Genomic DNA, 18,906 nt, shown 5'->3' with positions numbered 1-18,906 from the left:
TCCAGTTCAGTTCAAACATCCCCATGGAATTCTCCTTACCAATGACCAACTCACTGATGATCAAAAAGCAAGAATTCGAGCTGACAAACAAGCAAAATCCTATATCTATCAATCTCTTTCTGATGAGATTTTCTCTGCTACAATCATGATCACAATGCAACAGAGATATGGGATGCATTACCAAAGATTGCTGATTATGAAGATGTCAACTGCTTGATGACTTCAATAACCAGTTCTTCACAAACTACCTCACAAGCAACACCAAGTATGGTAGATTTCATTACTAAAGTTGATTTCTTGTCTGACCAAACAACTGCTGACACTTTGACAAAGCAAAACATTACTTTGAAAAACAATTTGAAAATGGCTAAACAAGAGTTTGATAAAATCAATGAAAATTTTTCAGAACTCTCAATAGCTCATGAAGCTCTCAAAGTGAATTATGATTCTTTGAAAGAAATGCATTTGTCAAGTGCCAGTTCTCAAGTTGTTTCTCCCAATGCTCATTTAACTAACAAATGTAAAGACCTTGAAGAGACTGTCCATTCACTCAAACAGACCATTGAGACCCTAAAGCTTGAGAAAACAAATGAATGGATAAGAGCAAATGCAAGACAAGCTGATGTTGAGTTTCTCACCAATAAAATGAAAGATTTTAGACCCAACTGTGAAAAACATGAACGACAAATTTCTGATCTAAACAGTACTTGTTTTCTCAAAGGAGTTGAAATTGAAACTCTTAAAAAGCAAATTGAGGATTTGAAAGCAAATATCTTGTTTTACCAAGAGAAAATCTATAAAATTGAACAAAATCCTCTTCTGGATTTCACTGCTTTTTACAACAAGTCAAAGATAGATAGATCAGAACTTCTTCTTGGGTTGGGATTTGAGAATCCAGCTCACTTGGCAAAAGCTCAAATAGAAGACTTTGGTCCTTTGTATGATGAAAACCTTCTGAGACTTGGCATGATTCAAACTTTTGTTAGACCATCTGAGAATGATTTTGAGTCAGATGATGTTGAATGACCACAAACAAATCAAATTGGTATTGATTATGTTGCTCTAAATGATACATATAAGAAAACTCATAAAAGAACCATCTATGAGTTAGAAGAAATAGACAACGTTTCAATTCCTGAAAAAGATTCTCAAAAAGATTGTTTAAAGCCAGTTTCAACAAGAACTTATATTCCAACTAACATATTGGAAAAGGAAATTGAAGGTTAAAAACAAAAAATTGAGTCTCAGCAAAAGGTCATTGAACATTTGAAAACTCAAGATAATACTCAAAAGGTAAAAGAGACCACCCCTGTTCAAATGTTGCATGTTTTTAATTCTCCTGATTGCTCCACTCAGTCCAAAGAGTGTGAGATTTCTAACAAAGCTGTGCAGGGTGAAAGAATCTCTCCTCAAGAGATTCATGATATGTCTACTTCAATGTTCTCATCTTTTCTCCAGATTGAAGACAAGTTTAAAGCTTTGAAAAACAAGAATCTTTCTTCTGTGAAAAGGATACTCTCTTTTGATACTCCTGTGATCACCCCTGTTGACCAAAATAGAGTGAATTTAGAGCACAAGATTGAGATTCCTAAAGATCTTAAGGCTAAAGCAAAAGCATTAATTGAAAAGATTACAAACAAAACTGTTTCCAAACCCAAAGTTCAACAAAAAGTTTCAACATTTTCTTTTCCAGATTTTTCTGTTAAAGAACTTGATAAGTTTTTGGAAACTGAACATGTTTTTGCACCTGAAGTAGAGAAAGAACTTGCAAAACTTTCACCAAAAAGGCCTAAAATTGAAACAAAGAAGGAATCTAAGTCTAAGATTGTTCCAACTTCATTTTATTCACCCAAAGGTCAGCATGCACCAGCTGTTAAAGGTAAGAAGCCCATTTTAAATACCTTAAAGAACAAGGTTGATTCTTCATCTATATCTAGAACCACTGCTCCTAAAGTTGACTCACAATCTAGTTCTTTACCTAAGATGTCAAAGTCTAACAAAGATTTTCTAATCACAGATACATCTAATGGTAAAACCAGATATAGAGATCAGTATGGTTGGTTCACTGTTGGAAACCCAAAGAAATAGAACATCAAATCTTCCGAGAAAACCAACAATCAAAATGCTAAAAGACATGTGTCTGTTAAATCACTAGTTAGAAGAAGTTGGACAGCTAATGTATACAAGAATAAAGTTTCTAATAGGAAATTTGTTTCAAATTTGAGTAATTAAGCTAAACCATGGTCTGTAATAAATTCAAAATCTTCTACTGTGATTTCTAAACCATTGATTGTTGATTTTAAGGGGATTGTGATGAATTTTAAGAATAAACCTCTTGTTCGAAAACCCCATTTGTATACCTTGAATGTTTCCTCTAACCCAAAAGGACCCATTCAAAAGTGGGTACCTAAAAAGACCTAATTCTGTTTTGTAGGTAATAAAGGTCTGTGTTTAACATTTCAATTCTGGATACTTCTCAACACATGATCCTAGAATAAGTTTCTTTTCAAAGAAACAATATCGAATAAGTGCTCATTATCAATGCATTTACTTGCCTCTGAATGTTCTATACAAATCCTTCATCTCTTTCCTCTTCATTCATTATCTGTCAAACATTGATGCTATGTTTATGTGCAATGTGCTTAAATATCTTTCAATGTTTGAGGCGGAGAAAAAGGATAGATCATGAATCTTGAATCTAGGGTGAGTTTGTGTATTTGCACTATTTGAAGAGAAACTTATTGTTTATTTATTTTAGAAAAACAAATAAAAAATTAAAAATGAAAAATTCATAAAAATGATAATGTCAAAAACCAAAAAAATTTTTTAGTTGTTTTATTATTTGTTTTGCTATATTTTTTTGTTTTGTTTATCATGTGTCTTGATAAATTCTGTGAGCCCAAATTTTTCCTTAAAAACATCAAGCCCAGTTCTAAAGCCCAATTTTACATTTGAGCCCAAAACCTTGTTTGACCCGGTCCATACCCAGTTGACTCGCTCGATTTTTTTCATTAAACAAGAAGGAGGGAATTGTTTTTCTTATTTTTTTTTTCCATTCCATCTTTCTGTAAAACAAACACTCAATCACTCTCTCTCACTCACAAATTTCTCAAAAACCATTTTGTGTTGATCATCGAAACAAGAATAGGGCTTTGTTACAAATTTCACACTGATCATTTCATTTCATAACAACTTTGTCATCTAATCACATCCACAGGTATGATTTAGAGTTTAAAAGTGGAACTTAGTTTTTCAATTTCATTCGAATCTTGCATCTGTTAATGTTTCTGTGGATATGGAATGATTTAGAAGCATGTTTAGGTTATGTGTTGATAGTCTTTACATGTTTAAATGTTCAAGGTTGTTTTAGTTAATTTTTTTGGTTTGTGGGTGTGTAAAGTGTCTGTAATAAGTTTTGAAGCTAATTAGAACCACTGTGTGGTATTTTTGTTGCATAAATTAGCTGCTTGAATTTAATACGATCTAGGCAAAGTCATCGCAGTTTCTTGTTTGGATTGGTTCTAGGACGATCTTGACCAAGATCGTCTTGGTTCCAAAACGACTTGGAAATGAGACGATCTTGCCAAGACCGTCTTAGTTCCACATACTTGTTTTCCTTGCAAAACCCCTGAGACCAAGACCAAGACGATCTTGTCAGGATCGTCTTAGGGTCTGTACGCTATGTGGTTGTTGAGAATTTTTCAAACTCAATTGAATGGGTAACTGATTTCATAAGAAATCGGTTTTGCTCAAAACTAATTCTTTCAAATGTAAAGGGAAACTATGCTCAATTTTTCCAGAAATTGACATAATTTCAACTTATATTTCTAAGTATTAGAATTTCTCAAAATTGAAGTGAAGTGTTTTTATCACTTGATTTCCAAGACGATCTCACCAAGATCGTCTCAATTTTCTCTTCACTTCAAAAGGATTTTCAAAAGTGTTTCTGAGACGATCTTCACCAAGATCGTCCCATTTCCTTTTTCCCATACTTAACCCTTTTTTAAGGAACAAAACTTAAGACGATCTTCATCAAGATCGTCCCATTTCTTTCTTTCTATACTTAAACCGTTTTCTCCTCATAAACCTTGATACGATCTTAAACAAGATCGTCCCACTGCTTTTCAAAGACTTAACATTTTTTTCTTCAAAACCTAAGTTGAACCTCAGAACGATCTTATCAAGATCGTCCTAGTTCCCACACTTAGAAATTTTTTTCAATTTTAACAATTTTTTTCTTGAAACCCTAATTTTTGTGTGGTGTGACTAAGTGCTTTGTATAGTCATATAATTGCAATATATTTGAGATACGAGGAATTAAACGCCTTTATGTACTGCCTTGCTATTCTCATGTATCTTGTACTTATATGATTATATTCTATTTTCAAAGTTATATATATATATATATATTTCTATATATGAAAATATAAGGAATTGAACGCCTTTGTGTACTTTCTTACTATGATTATATATGGAAATATGTATCTAACTATTCTGTGTTTATTTTCTCATATCAAACTATTTATATAAAGCACACTGAGTTGATCGCCTATGTGAACCTCCTTGAATTTTATATAAATAATTTGTATGAAACTTGTTATTTGCTATTCAAACATTATTTTATGTGTGCGTTAAACTGTTTTCTTTCAAAATCAGAAAAACAAAAATAATGGATCATCAAGAAGAAATCCAACATGATGAAGAGATTGCCCTAAATGAATCAATTGAAGAAATTCTTGTTGCTGGCAACTCAAAGAACATGAGAAACAATAGAGCTCTATCTGATCCATTTGTTGCTCCGGGATTCCCAATTGTCCCAAGAATTCTTCACAATCATCCACTCTCATATGTTCTTACTGTCGAAAGGGACTTACCTAAAGTTTATCTGTTTGAGATGTGGAGAACCATAAGTTTTGTTCAACCTCAAGATCCATCTTCTTCAAGATCAAAACCAAAACATAAATCTCCCGAACTTCGTCGTTAAGGGTTCTTTCAATATCAATTGAGCTCTGGAGATAGAATATATGACTTTGAGTTCAATCTTGATGACTTCAGAAAAACTCTGATGCTCCCTGAAGCTAATTCTAATGGACATGCTAATTTTGATGAGTTTGAGTCCAATGAAATAATGTTTGCTGCATTAATCTCACTTGGGTATGAAGGTCCTTTGACCAAGACTAGAGACTTCAAGCTAAAGAATCTACCCAAGATCTGGTATTATGTATATTCTATCCTCACCAACTGCTTGACTCCGTATACAAGAGGGATGGATAATCTGACTCAGCCTATGCTGCATATCTTTTATGGTCTTGTCTTTGATAGACATTACGACATCGCTCAACTTCTGTGGGATCAATTGATAGTGTTGGTTAATGGAAAAATCTCAGCTCCCAAAAAGTATATTCCATTTATCAGATTTCTGACAGTAATTGTCCATGCTGCAATCAGACATGAGAAAAGCATTCTGAGACTTCATGATGATACAAAAGTTACACTCCAACAATACAAGTATGTTAGAGACTCTGGAATTGCAAGTTATTCATACTTAATTCCTTCACATTTGCTGGATTTGGTTTCTGAGTCTAATAACGATTTGAAAGGTTACCTGGACTGGATTAGAACAACTCTGGGACCGGAAAGCCTCCCGGTTCCTGCCCAAGCTGTACATAGGACACCAAGTGAGGGGTTAAAGAGAAAAAGAATAGAGCGTGAGGGTGTATCTAGTTCCAGTGAACCTAAGAGAAGAAAGATTGAGAAAGATCAAAAGTTTGAGCTGAAATTAAGTAAGAAAGTTTTTCAGAAAAGGAAGAAGGGGAGTTCGTCAAAGAAATTGAAGAGAAAAACTTCGGCTGAACCTTCTTCACCTGTATCTTCTGAGGAGACAGTTTCTGTTGCTGGGTCTCCAAAGCCAATTAGATCTCCTCCACCAAAAACAACTACTTTGAGATCTTCTTCACCCAAAACACCGTCACCTCAAAGATCATCAACTTCATCATCTGCTCCATCTTCACCTAAATCACCTCAAACACCACAAACCCCTATTCATCAATCATCACCATTTCCTGAAATCATCTCACCAATACCACCAACAATGGAACAAAACCAACCTCAAATCATTGCTTCACAAATTCATTCATCATCATCATTTCCTCGATCTCCTCCACCTACATATTTTCAAGGCCGAATGAAATCAATTCCTGTTAATATCCGCAAAACATTCAAGAAATCTCGATTTGAATATGATCGATTTCAATCAACAACACAAGAAGATGCTCATGACTCTAGTGATGCTGAGTCTGATTCTGATGATGCAAATATGTTTGCAGATGATGTCATGGACATCCCGGAGGAACAAGGTGGAAATGAGGGAGGGGTTGAAAATACCAGAGAGGATGAGAGGTCCGGACTAGGAGAAAGGAAAAAAGAAAACGTTGGCCTCCATTTAGTTCAAAACATCTATCAACGCTGGGTTCGCCCTAGGATAGAAGTCGAGAGCTCCTAACTCTCGCAAGGTCAAACCTCCATAAGCCATTCGGAAGTCTCTCTACAGACTGACGTCTCATTCATGCATGAGCAAAATCCACATATTCCATTCCATTCTCCTTCTGAGTTTGTGAATGTTGAAACACAAGAGACATCTGCTCCTCTCTTGGACTTCATTTCTGCACGTTTGTCTAGTATCCCATTTAGGACACCTTTTGCACCAATTGTGATCCCATATGCACATCTAGGTGATCTTGCCGGAACAAAAATAGAGAGATCGGCTATTGTGCCCTCTCGAGGATTGTTTGGAAGTCCTTCCATTGCTAACATCATGCCAGCTTTAGACGAAGGCGCCTTAATGGCTAGATCAGTTGTGCGACAGTCTGAGTTCCTTCGAGCTCAATCTGTTGTGTTAGCTCTTCATGCCTTAGGCATAACGGCAAGTCTAAGTGACTCCGGAGTTATTCACCTTCGTTGCCCAAAAGATTCTGGTTGTGAAGCCGAATCATCAACTGTTGTTCATCCTTTTGAACCAACGGGAAATCCTGAGACAGTTATGATGTCTTCAGGACACTCGGTAGACTCACTTGAGGCTACTGAAGTTCCAGATTCTGTTCTTCCTCTTCCTATTGAAGCTCAAAGGTTGATATCTCAGTTTGTTGAAGGAATTGAAGAAGGTCAAAGAAGTGAATTACTTGTTTCAAGAAATATCTTAACCGGAAAACTTCCTGCCACCGAATCAAGTTCACCATCATCAAGATTGCTTACTGGAGGTGCTTTACGTATTGGTACTCCAGTTGCATCTTCAATACCAATTCGTGCAACAACAACACCCCCATTAATTCAAAGAACATCACCAATAACAACAATACAAACAACAACAACAATTCCATCATCACCAATTCAAACAACACCTATAACTCCAACTATTTCACCAACAACAACACCAACACCAAATACTCAATCATTTCCTGATCCCAGTTCACCACATCACTCTTCCAGTTCTTCTTCTGTATCTTCTGATTCTGCCGAATATCTAAGTGATTGCTCACCCAAACGTCTTGCCACCAGTCGTCTATCAACCGACACTCTTATTGTTTCTCTCATGCATCGGTTGAGATCCGAAGAACCACATCTCTCTTCCCATAAACGGTCAATTTTTCAATCACTTCTTGCTTACATGTCATTTCAAGCTACACAACAAGAGAATAGAGCTGAAGTTGAAGCTCTTCAGAAACGAGTTCGTGAACTTGACCAACAATGTCGACTGGCAGATATCTCTAGAACTCGGGATGATCAAGATCCTGATGATCAACCCGAGGGGGAGAATATAAGAGATATCAGAGAAGGTCATGAAACTCAAGAACAAAGTGGTCAAGAACAAACTGGTCAAGATGTGAATCAAGATAAAACAAATCAAAATCAAGATCAAATACAAGCTTAAGCTTCTTCAACTCATATTCATGAATCAGATTCAGATGATCTACCACCACTTGTCAGACATATTTCACACTATTATTCCACAACTTCAAGTTCTGACAAGTCAAGTGATCGTGATCCATTTCAACCTGAAGATGATGAGTCTGATTCATCTGATTCCGATGATCCTGATAATGCTCAAACAAGTGAACAATCTCAGCAAGAAACATATGGAAAAGACATATTTGAAAAGATTGTCTATCATCTGAAAAACCCAGAAAATCTTGAGACTCCTAGTGAGCTTGCACAAGGAGTAAGACATCCAAGAATTTCAAGAAGCAGAATTTGGTAGATTAATGAGGGTTATTTCACTGAGAACAATGACCAGATCTTGGATCTAAGTACCAAGCCTGAAGAGATTGTGTGCAAAGCAAGATATCTTGAAGAAAGATCTTTCCAGATTTATTGCATGCCAGATGAAAGATTAAACATGACATTGAATCGGTTGAGAGCATTCTTTTTGTTCAGACATAAAGATCGAAGAGATGCGTACATGGAGTTGATGAATGTTGTAAGCTCTGTGAGAGAAGAATGGTGGTATAGGCAGTTTCAAAGACCAATCACAAGAGTGCTAGAGTTGTTTGTTCCCCTGGTAACTTACAACATGAGACTTGTTCGATTTAAAGTTCGCAGAGCAGATGGTTGTATGTATGTTTTTCAAGAAGAATCTTTCCAACACTTGAAGATCTCAGACATCCTGTTCCTCTACAATCAATATGCATATTTGATTATCAAGACTCTTGATCAACTTCAAGCCTATGAAACATTGAAAAGTCACATTCAAGCCTTAATCAGATTTTATGAATTCAATGACTTTCAGATCGGCTTAGAAAGAAGAACTAGCAACATTAACCTCACAAAACCAAATCAAAGAGCAGGAGGTTATGAGCTAGATTCATTTCAAATTGGAGATGTGATTGAAGACTTGGATGGGTTTGTCTTCATTAACCGTCTAAAGAGAAAGATCTTTATTCGTGCTTCAGATTTTCCCAAGTAATCTGATGGTATTTTGAACTATTGCTTGTCAATTTTAAGTGCATTGAATGAAGATTCTGATGATGAAGAAGATGATCACATCAAGTCTCAGAGAGGAAATCATATAAGACGTATCAAAGTTGTTCTTGAGATGCGTCAAAGAATAAGAGATCTTATTGTTGAAAGGACTCCCAAGGCTCAAGAAGGAGTAAGACATACTGAGACAGGCTCATGGGTTCTTTGGAATCCTAGTCACAAACATGGTCCTCATAACATTCCACCAATGAATTTCCAAGACAACATTCGATTTCCAGATGAACGTCCTGAAGGTGATAACTGGCATTTCATTCCAAAGAAGTATTGGAAAGACACTTGAAATAGTTATAAGAAAAGAGCCTTCTGGAATTGAAAGATTGACAAGCCTACAACATCAACTGCTGCTCAAAGTTATAAGAAAAGAAAGAACAAGCAAAGGAGAGCAAGCATGAGGAGAAGGCATCAAAGGAAGAGATGATAGACAACCAAGCTCACAACCAAGCACTAAGGGGGAGAATGTTAGAAATATAAATAGCGCTTAGTTGTAGTTGAAAACAATGTATGTTTATGTACTTATTGTAAGGTTGAGGGGGAGCTTTTGTAAGTTTCCTTAGAGTATAAATACCCCTCAAACCTTTCTTCCTTGTAACCTGATAACTCATTTCCCACACATTGTACAGATTGAATGTAATCAGATCATTTCACACACATATCTTTCTCTCTCAAGAACACACACTTACACACACTAACCACCATTGTTGAACATCTAACTTCCGCATCAAAACACGAATCTTTTGAAGTTTTACAACCATGCATTTATTATTATCTTTCTCTGCAGACATGAGAGCAATTTGAGCCTTAAGCTTTTTGTATTTTAATCTGTAGCTATCATCAGGCTTGTTATAAGAAGTTGATGGACCAGATTGTGAGACAAACTGATTGGACTTGCACTCTTTCATGAAATGACCTTTTCTGCCACACTTAAAGCATGTCAGATTGGTCTTATCAGTGGAAGAACTGGTGCAGTGTGTCCAGTGGGTCTGTTAACTCTGGCTTTGAAACGGTTAAACGTTTTAGCCATCATAGCCATCAGATCATCACTATCAGTTTCATCATAATCTGGAGAGATATTATTCATGACTCCAGAATCCATTAGTTCAGACATCATCTTCTTCATCGAAAATACATTCTCGGAAGACATTAAAGCTGCACATGATGGTTCAGTATGACTAACCACAGGGGAACTACTCGAAGCATGATTAATAGCATATTTTTCTGCCTCAATTCTCTGGGCTTGATTCTCTTCAGTGAATCTGAAGGCTCCATACAAAGATGACAGAGTATGGGAATGCAAGGTTTTACCTTGTCTCAAGACCACAATCATATGAGACCATTTTGAAGGAAGAATATCACAAAATTTTTCAAGAAGTATGTCCTTGTCCTTTTCTACCCCAAGCCCTCTTAACTGGTTTATAATGGACATAAATCTGGTGTAGGTATCAGTTAATGATTCATTGGGTAGGGCAAAAAATGACTCGTACTTCTTATTTAAATCCACTTTCCTGGTAACAATAGTATCATCACCACCTTCATACTGGTTCACTAGTTCATCCCACATGCTTTTGGCACTGGGATAAAGGACTAGTGTAGGAATAAGAGCTTCAGGAACGGCCCCGAGGATCATGACTTTTAAGGTAGTGTCAATATTGACCAGTCTCCTTTCCTCTTCAGACCAATGTTCCTCTCTCTTTTCCCTCCCAGATCTTGCTCCAGTTGAATCAAGAAGTGGATTAAGAGGACTTCTAGGAATATAGGGTCCTTCATTTAAAATTTTAAGCATATTCCTCTCAATACCAGTAACATGTAATAACATCATGGCTTTCCACGTGCCAAATTCATCACCATTCCCACTGAATTTGGGAACAGGAGTGTTTGAGTAGTGCACATGCACGTGTGGAGAAGCAGGAATAGGAGGTGGTGGTGGTGGATTATTATTAGCATGGTCATTGCTTTGTTCAAATTCATTTATGGGTGGAGGTCCAGTATTTAAAGGGTTTCCTTGTGTATTCTCTGGGTTGGCCATCGAGAGAATGCAGATGTAGGCAAGTATGTTAGCCTTCAGCTCTGATACCAATTGTGAAGTCCCTCACTCAATGGTTTACCCACAGGTGTAGAATAACAAGTCAAGTAATCACTAGATAGGACTAGTATTAAACGTCAAGTAAGCACTAGATTGGACTAGTATTAAGATAAATATAAATGCAAGAATATATATAACGTAATACGTACTTAAGCAATATAAAGATAAGCAAGTAAGTAAATGGTGAGACACAATGTAATTTTCAAGTGTATTTTATTTATTGATGTTAAATAAAATACAAGGTTGTTGCGGAACAAGATATTACAAAGTAAGTATCTAAACAACCTATGAATTACAAGTGATCTAATCTTTGCTAAATAAACTCTTTGATCGAAATACTTAAAGTTGTGAAGTATGACTGTTTATATCGAGAGTATTTGAGTAAAGGCACCAAATTGCACAAGTATGTAATTTGGACGAGGAAGTTACTTGGTATTTATAGGCAAAAAGAATAAATATAATATTCTTTTTGCCGTACAAATATGGTTACATGCATTTAAGGAAATTACTTTAATTCCTTAAAAGCATTGATTAAAGTACAAGAATAAAGTCACATGGTAGTGACTTGTCTTCTAATTAACCAACCACCTTTACATGCGTGTAAGGCTTTTAACAAAAGACAAATGGATTGTCCGGTTAAAGGCATGTAAAGGCATAAAGTCAATTCCTCGAAATCAGTGTTCAGACTTGTAAGGTCTAAAATACTGACAAGGACTCCAGTCAGGAGATCTGGTAAGTCTTCCAGTGAGCTCCGCTATTTGTCAGACTTCTTTCTTTAGACTTCAGTCTTCGACTTCAGTGAGAATGTTCTTCAGTGGAAAAATCTTGACTGGAGTGAAGTCCAGTGAACAAATCTGGTGGAATCCAGATTCTTATACAAGTAAGTTGTTCACTGGTCTTCACATAATTTCTGGACAAATCTTCAGAGGGCTCCAGTAGTCACGTCTGGAGCGAGTCCAGTAAATCTGGACCTAACAGTTTTAAGTTTTCGTTTTTAGTAAAGAGAAAGCGAAGTCTCAAAGTTTTGTGCGACCGTGATACAAGTCTCGCGCTTGGTAAGATTACTTCACAAATTAAGCTATTTAGGTGTGTCGTCATGTTAATAATGAATGGGAATCCCGTTGTTCCTTTCAATCCGGGTGGATGTGTTTGGATTCTTGTTCCAAGTTTACGGAAAACTCGAGGATGAATTTTTTTGAAAAAGGAGAGAATGATGCGGTAGCGTGATCTTCTATTTTTTTATGGTTTGTTAAATAATCTTTTATTTTTATAACTTATCTTCTTATTTATTAAGATAATTGTGAGTTGATTTATTTCCTATTTTAGGAGTGTTAGAATCAGTATAAATATGGATATTTGGTTATTGTAAAGACAGTTGATTATTATTAAATTATAAGAAAGTTGACGTTTTGTCAATGGTTTTGGTCTTTGATTTAATCTTTTACCATTTCATTGCGTGCAAAACTGCATCATTAACTATCATTTACGACTCCATGTTGTGTATGTATGGACTGTTTCGGAGTAGAACAACCCGAAGAAAATCAAAACATTCGAGATGGTCTTTATTGACGAATTGGTATGTATTTTTCAAATTATATATTGTATGTACACTTTTTGTTTCTCTTTTTGTTGAGCTTAACTCTAAATCGTTTAGTCTAAAATTGTTGTTTGTGTTTGTAGTAAGTTAAGATATATAACAAACTGCAAATTTTTTATTTAACTAAAGTTGGGAAAAAAAAAGTATTTTGGAATCAATATTTATATGGAATTAATATGTTTCCTTCTGTAGTTTTCGTATTGATTAAATTGTGATATTGGTCATAGAGATTTAATATACTTGAATACCAATTTTTTAGCTTTGATTAATATATTTTAAGACTACCCGTCCATTCGACGGGCCTCAGCTTTCCTCTAATTTTTTAATATTTATTTAATAAAAAATGGCCAACATTTAATAAAAAAAATCTTATAAGCCAACACATGTTAACAATTATCTACGACTTTGTGTTGTGCATGTATGGACTGTTTCGGAGTGGAAAAACCAAAAAAAAATCAAAATGTTCAAGATGGTCTTTGTTGATAAATTGGTATGTATTTTCAAATTATATATTCTACACTTTTGTTTCTCTTTGTATTTAACTAAAGTTGAAAAAAAATGGTAAACTGAAATTAATATTTATATGGAGTTAATTTTCATATGTTTCTTCTTTAGCTTTCGTATTGATTAAGTTATGATATTGGTCATAAACTTTTTGTTTCTCTTTTTATTTAACTATAGTTGGAAAAAAAAAAAGGTAAACTGGAATCAATATTAATATGGAGTTAATTTTCATTTGTTTCTTCTTTGGCTTTCGTATTCAGTAAGTTGTGAATTATTATAAGAATTATATATAATGAGACTACCCGTCCAATGGACGGGTCTGAACACTAGTTATATTATAATAGAAATAGCCCTCATGTTGAAAAATTACATAAGAAAAATTGTCTAAAATACCCTTAATGATTAAGTTACATAATCAGTCCTTTATTTTTTAAGATGTCCTCATTAACCCTTTATTGTTGGGAATTAATATAATTCGTATTGTAAACATAATGAAAACATGATAATAATAATGTATGCATAACGATTCAGAAGACCTTGTAAGAGCAAAAATGTTTGACATTGATATCGGGTTCCCTAAATGAGATTATTGTATTTAGATGAGATTGAGAATTTAGGAGAGAAAATATACACAAAAGAAAGATGGAAGATTAGACTTGTATTGTTTAGTTTATTTAGAGGTAGGAAGGAAAGGAGAAGAGAGGGAAAATTATAAAATACATTTTTAAGATTTTTGTAAGTGTGGATAGGGAAAAAAATGGAAAGGATTAGGAGGGGGAGTGTAGTTGTTTTTTGATTCAAAAGTTTTCTTCTCATTTTTGAGGTGATTAGGAAGAAAAACTTTCTTTCCATCTCTTCTTCTTTCCTCTCTTAAGTTAACTAAACAATACAGTGTAAAACTGTTATACATGATTCTTTATTTATAAGTAAAGCATTTACAACTTAGTCCCTAGTGTTTAGTATGTGCAATATAAGTCTCCGTAGTTATAATTATCTAATGAGAAACCCTATAATATATCTTGAAGAGTAAATACGCCTATCGTATAGTTACTAGACATAGGGATTTCAACTATCGTCAATTATCATATCACGAATGATAAACGATCAATGACGCTCACATTTAACGTGGTCCCAACATTTACATCAATTACTTTTACATCAATTATCTACAACACTCACATCTCCTCCACCACCAACAATCGTCCCCACCACTACAGCGTCACCGCCATGACTTCTGTCGCATTGCGCGGGTAACGTGCTTGTAAAAAGTAAATAAAATATTATTAGTAAGAGTAACAAATTATAAATTTATATAATATGTCGGAAATTTATTGCTTTAACAAATTAATGCATATTATATATTATAATTATAATTCCATCCGTCTCATTTTAATATCTTATTTTGATTTTTAAATTTTTTTTATTTATACTTTAAACCTTAAATTTTTTGTTTTTATTATATATTAGTCGGTGAAAATTTTTATCAATGAAAAATAAACTCAAAATTAAATTCATTTATATATTTTAAATCAAATGTTATATAACATAAAAAAATTTATTTACATCAAACTTAAAGAAAACACTAAACTTGTCAAGAAAACACTAAACTTGTCAAGTTGGACACTTAAAAAGAGACGGAGAAACATTTTTATTTTATAATAATATGATAAATTAAAAATCTATATCAACTTCAATAATTTACGGTTGATGTCATGATACATCTAGGTTTTTCTAAATGCGGAAGTTTGAATTCTTTGATTTTTTCTTTACCAGGTTTATTTAGTTACTTTGTTTATAGCTTAATGAACTTAATTATAATCGTTTAATTCATTAACTAAATCAATACTATTTTTTTATATCTTGATAAGTAAAAAACACTATATTGATTTAAACCATATAAATATTTTTACTTATTCAGTCACTTTCTCAACACAATCACTTAATGATTAAAAAAAGGAGTTAATTGCGTCATAATGTAACTAATTAAGTGTGGAATGTTATAAAGTGCACAAAGCCACAAACTATCTGCAATCTCTATTGTATGCACAAACGTAGTACGTACGTATGGTCAAATTATGTAATATAGTATACATTACACCCCATATAAGCCGCTATGTGCAAGTGTTTTATTCATCGGTTCTGCCATAGTGCCATATTAAATTATTTGAACATATTTACTAAGTTTGTGTATAAATAGAGGTTGTGGTTAGACACTATAACATTACGTGCTTAGTTAGTTACATTATGATGCACTAAACATTATGATGGGTGGCAGTAGTGGTGGCAAGGACAGAATTACGATGGGGGTAGTATGGAAATTGCATACACTCCAATTTTGCTTCACTGTAAATTTTTAAATTAAATGGTATAGTTGTTATTTATCGCAAGAAAAAGTTAAAATTTAATTAAGAAATACATACAAATGTAACATTGATTGTCGTAAATCTATTCTTTAAAAATCATTGCTATTTAAAACATTAGTTTTAAGATAGATTTCTCAATTAAAAGATTAAAAGTTTGATTTATTTTGATTTTTGACAAAAAGAACGAAGAAATGTCAAAGAAAAAGGTTTTTTTTTTTGATAAGTGTATAAATGTGTTATACATAGATAGTGTAATTGTATATTTAAAAATTTCTTTTTTTAAACTTATTATTACATATATTTATGACAAACAACTAATAATATCACAATATCCACATAGTAAGATATATACAAGCTAAATATTACATAAAAAAATATATATATTTTGAATTGGTATTAATGTTTATGAGATTAGCTAGTAATATCATTTGAAACCTTTATTAGCCTAACATGTTGACTACGTTATCAGTTTATAAGCCTTTTTGTGTCATGTGTTATCTTTATATATTAAAAAAATTTAAAAAATATATGATATTTTCAAATATGGATGCTAAACCCGATATTAAAGAAAAAGAAAATTCTTGTAAGGCTCATGTTTTATTCTCTAGCTAAGGCCATGTTTTTTTTTACTATTGGTAGGACTCTTATAAATAATATTAAAAAAAAGAAACGAATTGTTTTCTGTAAATTTTAGATCCCAATATTTTAACAGTATATAAATAACGCTTCATTAATCTGACGAACCCATTTTTTTTTCTCTTTCAGATATTTTTAATTTTTATTTTTTCTTCTCACTTTGCACTTAAGAAGACAGTGATAGTGTGTACATATATGTGTAAGAGATTGTAACGTGTATTAAGTTAACATTTTTTACATGACAAGCTAGCGAAAAGATACACCGAGATCCAAGAGGATAAGATAAGGGAGACTTCATCCATCCATATCGATATTAGATTTTAATTAATAAATTACATATTTCCCTGTTTCTAGTTTGTGATGCAATTCCACCTTTTAGCTACATGACAAAATGCCTAAAAATAACCATCATATTATTACGTGCGTACCGCTTGATGTCTTAGATCATTTCTACTCCTTTCTATCCTATTTTAAATATCTAATTTTGATTTTTCAAATTTTTTTTATTAAAAAGTTTAACCATAAATATTTTTAATTATGTTATATATTAATTGATGAAAATTTATATCAAATAAAATATATTTAAAACTTAATTCATTCATATATATCTTATAACAAATATTATAAAATATAAATCAAAATATTTACGGTCAAAGTTAGAGACAGAAGACTTGACAAATCAAATTTAAACAATTAAAATGAAACAGAAAGTATATCATTTTGCCGTATCATTACTAACCCATATCAATAGTAACTAACTTCTTCTCAACGTACTTTATTACAAAATTAAAATGTAATGGGCACAACTTCTTCTCAACGTACTTTATTACAAAATTAAAATGTAATGGGCACATATGACAAGTTTTTTTTAAGGACATTTTATCTTAATTTTACTTTGAAATTACATGTACGTCTAAAAACTAAGATTTTAGAAAAACCCAATATTAATCCAGCTCATAGGTGAGACTCGAACTCAGGTAGATTCTCTCAATTTTAAAGAACTTACCAATGAGCTACCAACCCCGTTTGACACCACACATATATATGACAAGTTTATAATACAATATACTCATATACTCCGTTTCATATTTATATCCGCATCTTTTCCGTCATTATAGCCTCTACTAGACTTCCATTCGGATTTTAAATGACTGTCTTCGGCATTTGTGGATTTTATGTGCAAAGTTATCTACTCAAGTATCAAAATATTGAGCAAATCTGCAAATGTGATGTTACCCGATTTAATAGAAGCTTGTATCTTCAAGAAAAAAAGCTTTTTTTAAATGCAATGGATAAATTACTAATACCTCGATACAGATACACGCACACCAGCTTTATTATTGACCATGCCCAGGTTTTCTTTCTATATGTTGGATGAATATAATTTCTAATGCCCTCATCACGTTTGCATAGGAAGAGATTCAAACCTGAGATTTTTAAGCCACATTTTAAAAACCCTCCAAATTGCTAACACCCCAATGGCTATTAAATGGAACTAACAACAATATATTCTATCAATGATCAGTTGGTGACATCCACTAAAAATTAGTTGTATTGCGTAAATTTGAACTATCACTATTACACATTACACAATGAATTAGTAGTTGTACTATGCTTAAAGTCTACAAGACGAATACGAATAATATATACAAATTAATAATGATAAAGACATAAAGTAGAATATGATATATTATTTTCTTATTAAAATTTACAACAGTTGATGTATACTTAAACCTAAACTAGAACTATCACTATTACTGTTACTATTAATATTACTTTGTTGCCTACCTTCATGTGGTTCCACCATAACCGAAACATTCCCATCTGAAACCATTGGAAACTCGCCACACTTCTTACACCTAGTTATCACCAAAATCTGTCTACAAGACGGACAAGACGAGTGAGACCCAAGCCACTTGTCAATACATCCAACATGAAATCCGTGTCCACACTGTGGTAGGACACGGATTTCATCACCATCTGCATATTCAGCCAAGCAGATGGCACAGTCGGCGGAAGAAAGCTTTCTTCCGCCAACCAGTTCCGTACCGTAACTGGAACTATATGCGAATTTAGGAATTGAGTCGACATGTTTTTTCTTTATTCCTTTATTGGCTGAAGGTTGGTTGTTAAGTGTACGGTTAGCTATTGATCTGCGTCGTAGCCACGCACAACGGGCTACGACGATTAGACCAATTATACATACCAAAGCACATAATAAGGCTGCAAAAATAACTACGAAATCGGATTCGACTGATGCAACTTCAGGAGATGATTCTGTAGCTGGTTTTGGTGATGAGTTAATAACGGTTGAGAGGAATCTGTACGGACGAGTCATTATCCATTCAAGTGAACTTTTTTGTTTTTGTTTGTGTGTGCGAGAGAATTGAAAGAAATGTCAGAGTTTTGTAAAGAGAAAGAAAGTAATTGGATAATGAATGTTGAGGAGATGAGGAACGGTGAAGGGAGGTAAGGTACATATATATAGGTGGAAGATGTTAACTGCTTAGCTTAATTATGCAACTTGTCGTGTATAAATCTTTTCTTTTTCGATCGTTTTATCTATATTTAACAGAAAGTTACGTTATTAAATCATTAACAATTCGAGAAGGTGCTATATATATGTGAAAAAATCAAAATTAAATCATGTAAATGAGGCTAACGGTGATAAAGACCACAACGTCCTAAAACTA

At 33.5% G+C, this 18,906-nt stretch overlaps 1 protein-coding gene across 2 annotated transcripts; it reads right to left on the bottom strand.

Moving 5' to 3' along the window:
• Nucleotides 1–1,300: 1,300 nt before the first annotated feature.
• On the bottom strand, nucleotides 1,301–18,642 carry LOC122579067 (RING-H2 finger protein ATL8-like). Of its 2 annotated transcripts, none has more exons than XM_043751156.1 (3): nucleotides 18,002–18,642; nucleotides 17,521–17,640; nucleotides 1,301–1,543 (listed from the first exon to the last, which is right to left on the bottom strand). In XM_043751156.1, the coding sequence occupies exons 1-3, from the start codon at nucleotides 18,549–18,551 to the stop codon at nucleotides 1,419–1,421; spliced, it is 795 nt and encodes a 264-aa protein (XP_043607091.1). In that variant the 5' UTR covers nucleotides 18,552–18,642; the 3' UTR covers nucleotides 1,301–1,418. The 2 variants fall into 2 exon arrangements, with proteins under 2 accessions (XP_043607091.1, XP_043607092.1); XM_043751157.1 differs by lacking the exon at nucleotides 1,301–1,543 and adding an exon at nucleotides 14,275–14,472 and having other exon boundaries at nucleotides 18,002–18,638.
• Nucleotides 18,643–18,906: the final 264 nt, after the last annotated feature.

The sequence above is a fragment of the Erigeron canadensis genome, chromosome 8, assembly GCF_010389155.1.
Source record: "Erigeron canadensis isolate Cc75 chromosome 8, C_canadensis_v1, whole genome shotgun sequence".
Classification (NCBI taxonomy): domain Eukaryota; kingdom Viridiplantae; phylum Streptophyta; class Magnoliopsida; order Asterales; family Asteraceae; genus Erigeron; species Erigeron canadensis.
This window is presented reverse-complemented; position numbering and strand designations above follow the sequence as displayed.